The sequence below is a fragment of the Tupaia chinensis genome, unplaced genomic scaffold (genome assembly GCF_000334495.1).
Source record: "Tupaia chinensis unplaced genomic scaffold, TupChi_1.0 Scaffold000049_1, whole genome shotgun sequence".
NCBI lineage: Eukaryota > Metazoa > Chordata > Mammalia > Scandentia > Tupaiidae > Tupaia > Tupaia belangeri.
In genome coordinates this window covers 226,087-240,521 of record NW_006159507.1, presented here as the reverse complement: position 1 = coordinate 240,521, position 14,435 = coordinate 226,087, and the positions used below count along the sequence as shown (strand labels likewise).

Here is a 14,435-nt window from a genome sequence, read left to right as displayed (position 1 = left end):
GAGACCGAAAGCGAGAAATCACCCCCCAGGGGGGATGACCACACCACAATCCCTTCTCCTCCATTCTCCTCTTGGGATCTTGGGTATACATGCACACGCGCCCAGCGTGAGTTTAAGCCACTAGGTCTGGGACTCGAACCACGGTTGACTGCGTGGGAGTCCAGCGACATAGCCATTACGCTAACTGCTGGTCCCACCATCCAGTTTTCTAAGCACCAAGCCCACCTCCGGAGACCATCCACCTGACCCTTCTGCTTTATCATGTTAGCAAAAACCAAAGATTCCGGATGGGCCACGTGCTTTTAACACTGAAAGGCAGGCGCGCGGGTTGGGAGTAGAACGCCTGGGAAACAAAGGCTGCCAAGGACTCAGACACAAACCAGACGGGCCCAGTGGTTTCTCTGGGGAGCAGGGCAAGGGCCTGCACAGCCCGTCCCTGGACAGCCCTGGCCCGTGCACCTGTGCGCATCAGCTTTCTGGGCCTCGCCAGGAACGGCAGTGGCCAGCACTGGGAGCACACGGCTTAGAGGACCAGGTGGCGGTGGACGAGGAAATGGTCTAGTTCAACGCCAACGCTTCTTACAGCTTAAAGAATTCACTGCCCAAGACTGATTTACTCCGTGTCCTGGAAGGTCAGCCATATGCAGAGCCTCCAAGGTCCAAGAGCAAACCAGACTGCACTGCACCACAACTCATCCCAGAGGACGATGGGCAAGACGGGCGTGTGAAATAGAAGGGTGTTACAGACAGTGAGGAGTGCAGTGAAAAATGGAGTCGGGCCGGGAATCAGCAGTTAGCGTAATGGCTATGTTGCTGGACTCCCACGTAGTCGACCATGGTTCACGTCCCGGACCCAGTGGCTTAAAACTCACGCTGGGCGCGTGTGCGTACGTGCCCAAGATCCCAAGAGGAGAATGAAGGAGAAAGGATTGCGGTGTGACCATCCCCCCTGGGGGGTGATTTCTCGCTTTCTGTCTCTCTGTCTCTCTCTGTCTGTCTGGCGAGCGCAGGCCCCCTATAGCGAAAATCTCTCCAAAAAAAAAAAATGGAGTCAGGCCAGCCCCATAGCCTAGTGGTCAAAGGAGTTCGATCCCACAAGGCCGGCTGTGCAGTCGGGTCCTGGCCCCAGTAGCTTGAAAACCATGCAGGCATGTATGTGCCCAAAGTCCCGACGGGGTGCAGAGTGGAGGGGGGCTGTGGTGTGACCGTGTTATACTGGGGACTACATTCTCACTTTCTCTCCATCTCTTTCTGTATCTCTCTGTCAAGTACATGTGCCCTCTGGCAAAGGAAAAAAACAATGATCCCCTGGAACCAGCAGATGGCATAATGGTTACGTCACTAGACTCTCATGTAGTTCAACTGCAGTTCAAGGCCCAGACTCAGCAGCTTAAAACTTATGCTGAGCACATGTGTGTGCATATCCAAGATCCTGAGAGGAGAATGGAGAAGAGACTGTAGCACGGCCATCCCCCCAGGGATGATTTCTCACTTTCTGTCTCTCTGGAGAGTACACACGCCCTACAGCAGAAATCTCTCTCTAAAAAAAAAAAAAAGAAAGAAAGAAGAGCTCCCCCTACACCCCCCAAAGCAAAAGAAAGCAAATTAAATGAAGTGCTGGATGGAAAGTGATAGGATGGAGCCACCTTAGAGAGGTAGTCCAGGAAGACTTCTTGGAGGAGGAGGTAACATTTGAGCTGGCACACAAAGGAAGCAAGGGAATGGGCCATGGAGCGCTGTTCCAGGCAACAAAAACAGAAAGTGCAAAGGCTCCTGACAACAGAGAACCCGGCATGCTCAAAAATGACGCTGGTACGGCCAGAGTGGAAGGAGCAAAGGGGACACAGGATGGAGACGTGGCTGGGGACAGGCAGGCGGTGGGAATAGTGGAAAGGTCACGAGATGACTCACCTCAAAGTCCTGATACTGCTCCTCCGCCAGAGACTTCTTGGCCACCACGAGCACCCGCAGCCCTTCTCGGGCCATGTTGCCACACTGTAAAGCAGACGGGGGTCAGCGGGGGCCGTGCCGAGGCCTCACCCCCAAGTCCTGACTCTCCCCGAGGCCCCACCCTCCCCGAGGACCGACTCTCCCCGAGGCAGGACTGCACGCTGGAGCAGACGTGCCCTTCCGAGGCGACAGTGGGCAAGGAGAGTTGGAAAACTGCTTCTCCTAGAGCGATCCTGCCTGCCCCCAGCACACCTTCTGCGGCAACTGCAGAATGCACCCCAGGACCCGCAAGGGGAACTGCAGAAGGCACCCCGGGGCCCACAAGGGGAACTGCAGAATGCACCCCGGGGCCCGCAAGGGGAACTGCAGAATGCACCCCAGGGCCTGTGAGCAGGTCTCCTCTGACAGGCTCAGGACATTTCGAGGTGTGAGCAGCCCTGCACAAGCCCACAGACAAGTCTGCATCGCTGACTTATCGGGAAAATGACATGTGACCCAGTGGGCAGATGCTCCCAAATAGCCAGTCAGCTGCTTCCCTGTGTTCCCAGAAAGCATGGCTGTCACGTGGAGAAGGTTCCACGTGGGAACCAGCAGTTAGCGTAATGGCTATGTCATTGGACTCCCACGTAGTCGACCATGGTTCACGTCCCGGACCCGGTGGCTTAAAACTCACACCGGGCGCGTGTGCGTGCATGCCCAAGATCCCAAGAGGAGAATCTGTCTAGCGAGTGCATGCACCCTATAGCAAAAAAAACTCTAAAAAAAAAAAAAAAAAAGAAGAAGATTCCACGTGTTTAACATGCACCCCTGAGAGAAAACCGCATCGGGGCCTGGTTGGACCCTCTGGGTACCCGGTCGGCCTCTGATGGCACTGGGGTCCCAGAACCAAACTGCACATACAACGTCACTGGATGGAAAAGGAGCACTTCCTAGCTGGAGTTGAGCAACCAGACAAAAACGGCCTCAGACACCTGCAAGCACCTTGCTTCCTGCCACTGGCCGATCGTCCCTGTCACAAACTGGGACAGGCAGCCTCTGACGCTGACCCACCCCCAAACCCGTGCCCTTGGACCCTCCTCTCGAGTGCGTGCTAGCCCCATGACTTATTCCTATCAAGCAGAAGGCAGTGACAGTGAGATGTCACGCTGAGGTCAGGGGACCACCCCGGGGACAGCTGTCTCTGCTGCCGTCTTCTCCTCCTTCATGGTCCTTGATGAAGCTGTCGTACTGCGACAGAGGCCACATGACAAGGACCTGAGGGCAGCCTCCGGCCAGCAGGAGCTACGGTCTGAAGCCCTCAGTCCGAACGCTCACGAGGGGCTGAAGGCCCAGCGAGCTCAGACATGGCACCTGCCCCTGTCGGGCCGTGAGATGAAACCGCAGCCCCAGCCATGGCTGACTGCAGCCTGTGGGAGGCCCCGAAGCAGAGGGGCCAGCCTGGCCACAGCTGGGTCCTGACCACAGAACCTGAGAGGCGAAGGTGCATGGCTGTAAGCAGCTGAGTTTAGGGTGGTCTGTTACACACACAAGTCCTGAATGAAGAGGACCCCCCAACCACACCCTGCCCCAGCAGGCCACTTAGGGTCCCACTCCGGGCCAGCCTGAACTTGGGAACCGCCCTTACCTCTTCCTCCAGCCAGTCGTTGTACTGCACAATGCCAGCCATGACCACGTCCGCTCCCTTCATGTAAAACGTGATTTCTCCCGTGGATTCGTCCTAGACAGGGAGGCCGGCAGGGATGAGTACTGCGAGGACACCCTCTGCCTGCTGCAAGGTCTGCATGCTGTGAGTGACGGAGCATGAGGGGTCCTAACAGACGCCAGCGTGTTTTCACTTGGCCAAAGAGAAAGGGTGAGAAGGGGGCGCGTTCTAGGGCAAAAGCCCCGGAAAATAGAAGAAAACTCAAAAGCATTTGGAAAATTATGTAACAACAAAAACAGGACAGGAGGGATTTAAAAACCTTTGGTTTTAGACTTGTTACTGTTCCAGCCAGAATGGACGCCCCACTGCAGGATCATTTTACACGTGTACAAAGGACAGCCACCAAGAGAGCGGGGAGCGGACGGCCTGGGGCAGGCTTTCCCCAGCTCAGCCCCGCTGACGCTGGGCCAGGTGAGTCCTTGTGGGGGGCTGTCGGCCTCATAAGACACAGCAGCATCCCCGACCCCTAGCCCCTGGACGCCAGCAGCCCCCCATAGTGACCACCAAAATGTCTCCAGACATGAGCAGGTGTCTCCTGGGGGGCAACTGTCACAGTGGAGAACAAGGACCCCTAGGCCCACCTGGGGACTTGCTCAGAGAGCAGGCCACACGGTGTCGGTGCTCCCTGAGAAGACTTCCTGCGTGGGGATAACACTGCACAGACACCCAGGGCCTGCAGCCCAGCTGGGAGCACGTGCTCAAGCCCCTCCTCTGAACCTGCTTCCTCACCTGTAAGGCGGGGACGGTAACAACGCTCACCACGTAGACTGTCGTGGCTGAAACGAGAGTCCACAGAGAGCACGTGGCATGGGGCGGAAACACACGAAGGGCCCCTTGGTGATGGGACTCCTGTTAGGATGACGGTACCTTCTCAAGCCCTTGGTCAGTCCGACTGCACAGGGTTCAGGGTTCTCAGTGGGGATGGTTCTGTCCCCAGGGGACACTCGGTGAGACCTGGAGACACTGCAGGCTGTCATACTCGGGAGGGAGGTAGTGCCACCCCTAGCAGGTGGGGGCCAGGGATCCCACTCAGATCCTGCTGACAGGACAGCCCCACGATTCAGGATCCTCAGCACCAGATGTGAGCAATGCTGAGGCCCTCGGGAGTGAAGGCTGGAGGAGTGAGGGCCCGCTGGTCCTTCTCCACCTTTCCTCCATGGCTCCCACAGCGGGGAGGGGAGGCAATCGAGACAGGCAAGGAAACTGGGCCACGCCATCAGCCCCAATGCCTGCACTTCCCACCCTGGGCAGCCCAGAAGTGCCTGCAGTGCCTGAGCTGAGTATGAAGTAAACACCCAAAGCCAAGCCAGTGGTGGTGTTTCCTCTTGTAAAATAACTTGCAGATGCTCCCTTATCTTGGATGATCTTTTAGAAGAACATGCCGACTGGGCCAAGAGGAGGCACGGGCGTTGGAGAAGCGTCTAGCCGCATGCTTTACCTCCAACGGGTGCACAACCCGGGCCAGAGACAGCAGCCGGGTCTGAACATGAGAGCAGCGGGGTGGATTTCCCTTTCCCCTTCACCCCAATGGGGCTTAACAACCCGGCTGCAGGAAAGAACGCCCCCCACCGCTTCACTTCCTTCACACAGAAGGGGCCCCGGAGAGGTGAGGCGTCCGGTCCAATACAAACGCCGTGCAGGCTATCTGAGGCTGTGTCACTTCCTCCGCCGAGTTCATCGGGAATTTACTCCGTTCCCAGATCTCGCAGGGATGGCTGCCTGTGCTGTGCCATCCAGGGCCCTCATCACCCTGCGGTGGCCTGCTCTGGCATCTGTTCAAAGGCCTCTTTCAGCTGACAGTGACGACGGTATCATCCACGTGCAAGGGGCGGGGACACTGGGACATCGTGTGCATAGCACGCAAAGCAGGCGCCCCGACCCCGGAGCACAGACACCCTACAAGTCCCCAGAGTGCGGACCTCGCCGACCCCACCTAGTATCTTAGGAGACTATGAGAAGACCTTGCTCTGAGTGCAAGAAAATACTGCCGCGTGAGCGAGGGTTGCCCTGTGTTTAAAAGGCCTGATGAAACAGACAGAAGATGGCAAAGCATACCTGCCCAGGACGCTAAGCTGGCCAAGGGAAGTTTTATAGGGGGCTGTCCTGTACATGGCGGGACAGTGAGCAGTACCCCTGGTCTCTACCCACCAGGTGCCCATAGCACCCTTACCGGTGTGCTGACCACAAAAACTATCTCCAGGCATTGTCAAACACCCCAGGCTGAGAACCGTGGCCTCAGAGAGGTTAGCAAGAGTGAAACTGAGATCTAGCCCAGGAGAATCCTAAATGCAGATTTCCACTCACCCAACGTGGACAAAGGTCATAAAATGAGAACAATGAGCAAAATAATGAGTATTTTACCAAAAGCAGCCTTGCAAAGATAGAGGTTCACAGCGGGGATCACAGTCATGTGGGAGGCAAGGGTTAGATTCCTGGTCCAACTTAAAGGCCAGGCACGGTGGCACACACCTATAATCCCAGCACGGAGCCAGAGGCAGAAGATCATGACATAGCAAGACCTTGTCTTCAAAAAAATAAATAAATAAATAAGAGGGGGAAGGTCTGGCAGGTGGCATGATGGTTAAGGCGCTGGACTCCCACATGGCCGACTGCAGTTCAAGTACCAGACCTGGCGCCTTGCTCTCTCTCCTTCTCTAGCACACATGCCCATGCACGCACAAGCTCTATAACAAAACTAAAAAATAATAATAATAATGATCAATAAAGTTGAACAGATCATTTTAAAAAAAAGTGGGGGGATGAAGACAGCATCAGTGGCACATGGGTACCACAACACACAACCCTCTTTGACACTGGATCCCCCTCAGGAAAGTCCTCGGTTCGTGTCCTGGCTTCTTTCTACATGTTTGGGTGGCACACACATGCATGCCTGTGATCTGGGCTGGCTGAGGCTGAGGGTGGACTGTGGTGTGAATACTACTGAGGGTTCCTGTCTTCCTCTATTTTCCTCCTCCTGTTTCTCTTTCTCTCCTGAAAGAAATAAAATAAACTTTTCAAAAAAAATAATAAAAGAGAAACACCCTTGGGCCAGCAGCTGGCGTAGTGGTTAAGATGCTGGACTTCCACATAGCCAATTGTGGTTTGAGTCCCAGACCCTGTGGCTTGAAAATCACAACAGGTACATGTGCATGAGTGCCCAAAATCCCAAGAAGAGAATAGAGAATGGATTGTGGTGTGGCCATCCCCTTGGGGGATAATTTCTCACTTCCCCTCTCACTGTTTCTCTCTGGTGAGTGTACATGCCCTATGGCAAAAACCTATAAAAAAATCTTTAAAAAATAAATAAAAACACATTAAGCATTCCAAAAAAAAAAGAATAAATAACCAGGGACGAGCAGTTAGCATAATGGCTATGTCACTGGACTCCCATGTAGTCAACCGCAGTTCAAGTCCCAGACCCAGTGGCTTAAACTCACACTGGGCGCATGTGTGTGCGTGCCCAAGATCCCAGGAGGTGAATGGAGGAAAAGGGACTGCAGCGAGCACACACGCCCTATAGCAAAAACCTCTCCAAAAAAAAAAAAGAATGAGTAACTAAATATTAATACATTATTTCAACAAATGCCATAAATATATTAAAAATTTTGTTTTGAGAGGCCACCAGATGGCGTGGAAGTTAAGGAGCTGGACACTCCCATATAGCTGACTATGGTTCAAGTCTTGGGCCTGGCAGCTTGCTTTCTCACTTTCTCTCTCTTGCTCCTTCTCTAGTCAAGTTAAAATAAATAAATAAAGTAATTCAGAAAAAAAAAGATCTATACCCTAACAGTCAGTCTGTCTGTCTTACATTCCAAGTGGACGGACATATTGCTTTGTCAGTCTGCTTTTAACAAATAATTAGCAGAAGTGCGTCAGTATAAACTCACAAAAGAAGCTTGTACAAAACAGTCTTTCCTCCATAACTGTAGATTGGTGGTGAGTGATTGAACTATGGACATTTCAGTATTAGATCTGGGGTTAAAATGGGCACATGTGCGTGCATGCCCAACATCCAGAGAAGAGAATGGAGGAGAAGGGACTGCGGCGTGGCCATCCCCCCTGGAGGATGATTTCCTGCTTTCTGTCTCTCTGTCTCTCTCTGTCTGGGTGGCGAGCACACGCACCCTATAGGAAAAACCTCTCCAAAAAAAAAATGTTTCTTTGGGGCTGACAGGTAGTGTGTAATGGAACTGGACTCCTACATGGCCAACCGTGGTTCAAGTTCCGGACGTGGCAGCTTGCTTCCTCACTTTCCCTCTCTCTCATTCTGTCCCTCTCTGGTCAAATTTAAATGAATAAATAAATAAATAAAGTTAAATAAATAACTAACGTTATATAAAATAATTCTAAAAAATAAATTGTGTTTTAATGATACGAGAACATTTTTTTCATTATGTTCATATGGTTCAATGAAGGGGAGGAAATTTAGAAAGATTTCCATAAAATTTGATGCCGATTTTATGAAAATGTGTATAGATATTTATGTTTGCATATGCTTTGAAAGAAAGACTGAAAGGCAAGTCCCCGACGAAGTAAAAAGTAGTTGCCTTGGATTCTGAAAACAGAGATAAACAGTTTTGATCCCCTTCTTCCTATCTCTGTAGTACATGCCTTCACTGTGAATACTAACTTTTTTAATAACCTGGGAAGGAGGTTGTGCTACTTGAAAATAAAAGTAGATTTGCCCACCCCGATAGCATCTAGTTCCAGGCAGAGTCCCCATTCTTGCTGCAGAGGGTAGTGGGGTCACGCCTCATCGAATGTGACACGTGTGTGAGAACGCGAGCCCTTACAAGTACATAGAGTGGTCCCTGTGCTCACTCGTTCCACACGGGCTGACGCGGGGACTAGCTGACAATGATTCAGCTTTCAAATGACCTCGACACAGTCCACAGCCCTAGACCTCGAAAGAATAAGAGCTGGCACAAAATGGAAGTGCTTCCAGAGGAGATGGTGACTAACCCCCCAGGAAACACCCTCCTGCAGGGCTAACGCTGCTGTGTCTAGACTCGGATGTGCTGACAGCAGAAGCATCCTCAAGACATGCTGGGAAGCCCAGCTCAGGCAGGTGTGGATGAGGGGAAGCGGAGGGGAGAAGAGCCCCTTCCCCCTTGCAAGCTGCAAGGACACATGTCCTGCAGGGCCTGAGGGGACCCACTGGCATCTGGAACATCACACTCCCTTCAGATGTGACGTTCCAAGGCACACCCCAGCTGCATGTCACTCGGGTGAAAACAGTAGCTCGAGAAGCCACCTCTACCTGCTCCAAGGCTGGGAGGAGGTAGCCTCAAAAGACCCCCCTGGCTCCCATCTCCTGGAACTCATGCCCTTCTCTCCATCCACTTCCTTGGAGTGGGTTGGACCCGTGCTTGTCTCTGGTAAGAGACTAGGGCTGACATGACGGATCCACTTCTGAGACTGGATCACAGAGACTGCACACTCTCTGGTACAGCAGCTGACGAGTGCTGAGCCATGGAGAGGCCCATGTGGAAAGAACTGAGGGCAGCCTCTGGCCAACAGCCAGTACCAAGCTCAGGGCCTCAGTCCAACAATCACGAGGAATGAAATCCTGCCCGTGACACCAATGGTGACCGGAAGTGGATCCAGCCCCAGTAGGACATTTGGATGACAGCAGCTCCTGCCAACTCCTCCACCCTGAGCCAGAGAATGTGGCTAAACCACACCCAGATCCTGAACCACAGATAATACTGTTTTCAGCCACCAGATGTAGGGTAACCTGTTACGCAGCAATACATAGTGAACACCTCAACGTTATCATGGGTGCTCTGTGAGCTTTTCGGCACCCCTCTCATCATGCCCAAGCTCCTGGGTCCTCAGGGTAAAGACCATGGACTTGGAGCCAGACCACCTGGGAGCAAGCCCCAGCTCCACCATTTGCAAGCAGTACCTCAATTTTCTTTTCTATCAAATGTCAATCATAACAGTACCTACCTCACTGGATTAGGGTCAGAATTAAATGAGTTACTTTCTTTTTTTGAAGAGATTTTTGCTATGGGGCTCATGTACTCGCCGGAAACACAGAAAGAGAGAGAGAAAAAGTGAAAAATCATCCTGTAGGTGGATGGCCATGCCATAATCCCTTCTCCACTCTCCTCCCAGGGTCCCAGGCACGTATACACATGCACCTGGCGTAATTTTCAAGCTGCCAGGTCCGGGACTTGAACAGCAGTCAGCCATGCTAGGCCCCTACATGAGTCACTTTCTACAAGTCACTTAGAACTTCTGAACAAGGGCGAGCTGATGGTGTGGTGATTAAGGTGGCTGATCACACACTGCTGACTGTGTGATTCAAGTCCTGGAACTGACGGCTCGAAAAACATGTGGGGCTCATGTGTGTGCATGCCCAAAACCCCAAAAAGAGAATGAAAGAGAAGGGACAGTAAAGGGGTTATCTCTCCTGGGGGGGGGGGTCATTTTCCTTTTCTTTATTTTTCTCCAGCAAGCACATACACCCTATAGTAAACTTAAAAAATAAAATAAAATAAGAAAGGAAGGAAAGAAGGAAGGAAGGAAAGAAGGGAGGAAGGAAAGAAGGAAGGAAGGAAAAGAAGGAGGGAGGGAGGAAGGGAGGGAGGGAGGAAGAGAGAGAAGGCATGAAAAAAGACCTACTGAACAAAAGTAGTACAAGAGGGGCCAGCAAGTGGCATGGAGGTTAAGACACTGAATCCCACATGGTCAGCTGTGCAGTTGGAGTCCTGCACCCAGCAGCTTTAAAACTCATGCTGGGAACGGGAGTGTGCATGCCCCAAATCCCAAGGAGACTAGAGGAGAAGGGACTGCAGCATGGCCTTCCCTCCAGGGGTGATTTCTCTCCTCTCTCTCTCTCTCTCTCTCTCTCTCTCTCGTCCCCTCCAGGGGTGAGTTCTCTGTTTCTCTCTCCCTCCCTCCCTCTCTCTCTCTCTCTCAGGCAAGTACACATGCCCTATAGCAAAATTGGAAAGAAAGGAAAAAACACCATAGTCCAAGGGGTCTTTAGAAAGTTCGTGAAAAATGGGTATTGAACAAACTATACACAGATTTCAAAAATTCTTAAAACAAAACAAACTAGTATTTTAATTCCATTTTTCCATGAACTTTTGAAATCCCTTCTTATATGAACACCAGGTTTTCTAGGTTCCTGAGAATGGAAAATGGAATCACTAAAAGAGCAAATAGAAAAAAATGTTGATTCAGACTTTTCAAAATTCACAAAAATTTGTAAAATCTGACACTATCCAATGTTGGGAAGCAACAAATGAGGAATGGTGGGATGCAGATTAATACAACCACTTCGGAGGGAATGGTCATGATGTCTGGTGGAGCTGGTGTGGACCGAGTAAGTCTAAAACCCAGCAATGTATTTACTTCTGAGTATTTTCTGTTCAGAAACACTCACGTATGAAAAAAAGAGACCAGGAAAGACACCAATATGCACGGTAGCATTGTTCCTAATAGCAAAACATTTTTAAAAATAAAAAATAAAACTGGTGGGTTGGCCCTGTGATCTAGTGATTAAGGGAGCTGGAGCCCACATGACTGACCGAGGTTCTAGTCCCAGCCTTGGCAGCTTGAAAAACCACGCTGGGCACATGTGCATGCATACTCAAAATCCCAACAGGATGTAGAAATGAAGAGATTGTAGTGTGATCACACCTCACTAGCAGGCACTTTCTCTCTCTCTTTCTCTCACTCTCACTCTGACAAACACAGGTACTCTCTGACAAAAAAAAATGGTGCTATGACAACTATATATCTATAAGCAAAAGAATGAAGTTGAATCCCTACCTCACTCTATACATAAAAACTAACTCAAAATGGATCAATGACTTAAAGAACTCAAACTATAAAACTATTAATAAAAAAAGGTAGGGATAAACCATGACTTTGAAGTTAGCAATAGATTCTCATATATGACACCAAAGTCAAGAGCAACAACAAAAATAGAAAAGTGGGACCTCATTAAAATTAGAAACTTCCGTGCAAAGAGCATCATCAACAAAGTGAAAAGACAACTTATAGAATGGAAAAAAAAATTGCAAATCATGCATTGATAATAATCTATTATCAAGAATATATAAAGAATCCCTACAATTCAGCAACAACAACAACAAAAAAGACCTGATTTAAAAATGGGCAAAGAGGGATCAGCAGGTAGTATAATAGTTAAGGCAATGGACTCCCAGATGACTGATCACAGTTCAAGTCCCAGACCTGCAGCTTGCTTTCTCACTTTCCCTCTCCATCTCTGTCTCTCTCTGATGAACATACATGCCCTATAGAAAATTTTAAAATGATAATAATAATGAATAAAATTAAATAAATAATTCTTTTTTAAAAAACGGGCAAAGAGCTTGAATAGACATTTCTCCACAGGAGATACACAAATAGCAAGTATATGAAAAAATACTCAATATTATTAGTCATTAGGGAAATGCGAATCAAAATCACAATGAAATGCCACTTTGTAGCCACTAAGATGGCCACAATAAAAAAAAAAAATTAAGTGGAGCTGGCAAGAACATGGAAAAATTTGAACCTTCATACATTGTTGGTAAAAATGTAAAATGGGGGACCAGCAGTTAGTGTAATGGCTATGTCACTGGACTCCCACGTAGTCGACCGTGGTTCGAGTCCCAGACCCGGTGGCTTAAACTCACGCCGGGCGTGTGTGCGTGTGTGCCCAAGATCCCGAGAGGAGAATGGAGGAGAAGGGATTGCGGCGTGGCCATCCCCCCAAGGGGTGATTTCTCGCTTTCTATCTCCCTGTCTCTGTCTTTCTGGTGAGCACACACGCCCTATAGCAAAAACCTCTCCAAAAAAAGAAAATAAAAAAGAATGCAAAATGGTACAGCATTGCAGAAAAGCGCTTTAAAATTCATCATAAAGTTAAAGATAAAATAATTCAGCAATTAGGTAACTGACACAGCATGACTCTGCAGTTCCACTCCTAGGTATATTCTCAAAAGAATTGAAAACGGGTGTTCAAATCCTTACATACAGATGTTCACAACAACACTATTCACAATAGCCAACAAGTAGAAATGACCCAAATGTCCATCACGGGATAAATGGATAAGCAGAATGTGGGACTACTAGTCAACCATCAGAAGGAATGAAGCCCTGCTACAACAAGGATAAACCTTGAAAACATGATACTAAGAGAAGATACTGCAGACAAAAGGTCACGTGTCACATGACGGCAGTTATATGAAATGTCCAGAGTTAGCAAATCTGAGAGTCAGGAAGAACAGCAGCTGTGTGGGGACAGGTGGTGAGGGACCAGGGAGTGACAGCCAGTGAAAGCGGGATTTTCTTCTGAAGTGATAAAAATTTTTTGACCTTGACAAAAGTGGAGTTAGTTGTTCAACATTGTGAATGTACTAAGTACCACTGAATTGTTCACTTTAGGATGGTTATTTCACATTATGTGATTTTCACCTCAAAAGCGATACATGTATTTAATTATACACAGGAGAAGGAGGAAATGGATGGCCAAATAAATGATGACCATTACAGTCATCAGAACTTCCACTCTAGGGCTGGTTCACCGTAAGCTGATCAGCCACCCAAGGTCTGACCAATTGATGAACTAGCTTACTCTCTGCTTAGGGAATTGTACCCCCTTGTCTGTCTGCATGACAGATCCCACCATCAAGAGGCTTAGAAGGGAGTGAGAAAGCGTATGAAGCCACAGGACATCACACCGCACTTGGGTCTCCCGTGAGTGGAGGAGGACTCACCCTCACGATGATGCCCATGCGCTTGCTCTCGTAGGTAAAAGGGAAGATCTGCAAGATGGTGAAGTTCAGGATCTGGTCGCCAGGGGTCCTCAGCTGCATAGAAGACTGGTCTCGGCCCACCAGGGTCAAGCCCACGCTTTCCGTCCACTGTACCAGGGCCACCTAAATGTAAGACAGGGGCAAAGGTCAGAGATCCCAATGACACAAAAGTGGAAGGGGGAACAGAGAGAGGTGGCATGCAAGCAGTCACTGTTTCCACACTCAGAGATGAGAACACACACCCTCTGGCAATTTAATCAAATAAAAAACAAAAACAAGCAAACAAGCTAAAGACAAACTCTGGAACTCCAGACCCAGAAGCAGCTTCCAGCACTGGGGGGCAGGCCTTGGCTAGCCCGGCCAGCCACACAATACACCTTGTGGGTCTGAGCGACAGACAAAGCTGAACTCTAGATCTGAAATTACCAATGGGGGCCAGACACTGGCACAGCGGTACAACGCAACCCTCTAGGGAGCTGACCACAAAAGAAGGATCCGGGTTTGTGTCTGGGGACCGCGGGTACAAGCCCACAATTAGGGGCTGGTTGAGACTATACAGGTGGATTGTGGTGTTAAGACCTCCCCCATGGGGATGCTGTCTCTGTGTCTCTGTCTCTCTCACTTATGGGAGAAATGAATTTATTTTTTTAAATGGAAATGCTGGGCCAGCAGGTGGCATGGTGGTTAAGATGGCTGGATCCCACATGGCCACTGTGTGGTTCGAGTGGCTCGAGAGACACAAGCACATGTGCATGCCCGAAATCCTGAGAGAATGGAGAAGGGGTGGAAGAGTGGACATTCCCTCCTGGGTTTGCCATTTAAAAACGACCAGTGTCCCTGAGGAAGGGTGGTGTACGTGTGCACACAGACGCCTGCTAGCTGTGCTCTCTTCCCTGCAGTGACCGACTGCACCTGTTGCCCCCAGGCCACCCTGCAGCCACCCACCCAATCCAAACCTCATGGGTGTCCCAGGCCAATTCCAACAGGATACGAGCCCCCCCCGA

At 50.0% G+C, this 14,435-nt stretch overlaps 1 protein-coding gene across 1 annotated transcript in view; it reads right to left on the bottom strand.

The window, feature by feature from the left end:
• The window catches only part of ATP9A (ATPase phospholipid transporting 9A), a gene marked incomplete in the record, with an annotated part of 136,893 nt that overhangs the window by 28,936 nt on the left and 93,522 nt on the right, over window positions 1-14,435 (bottom strand). Inside the window, 3 exon segments of the mRNA XM_027775056.1 lie at window positions 1,912-1,995; window positions 3,575-3,667; window positions 13,393-13,554. Of these exon segments, the coding sequence (XP_027630857.1) occupies window positions 1,912-1,995; window positions 3,575-3,667; window positions 13,393-13,554 (339 nt within the window).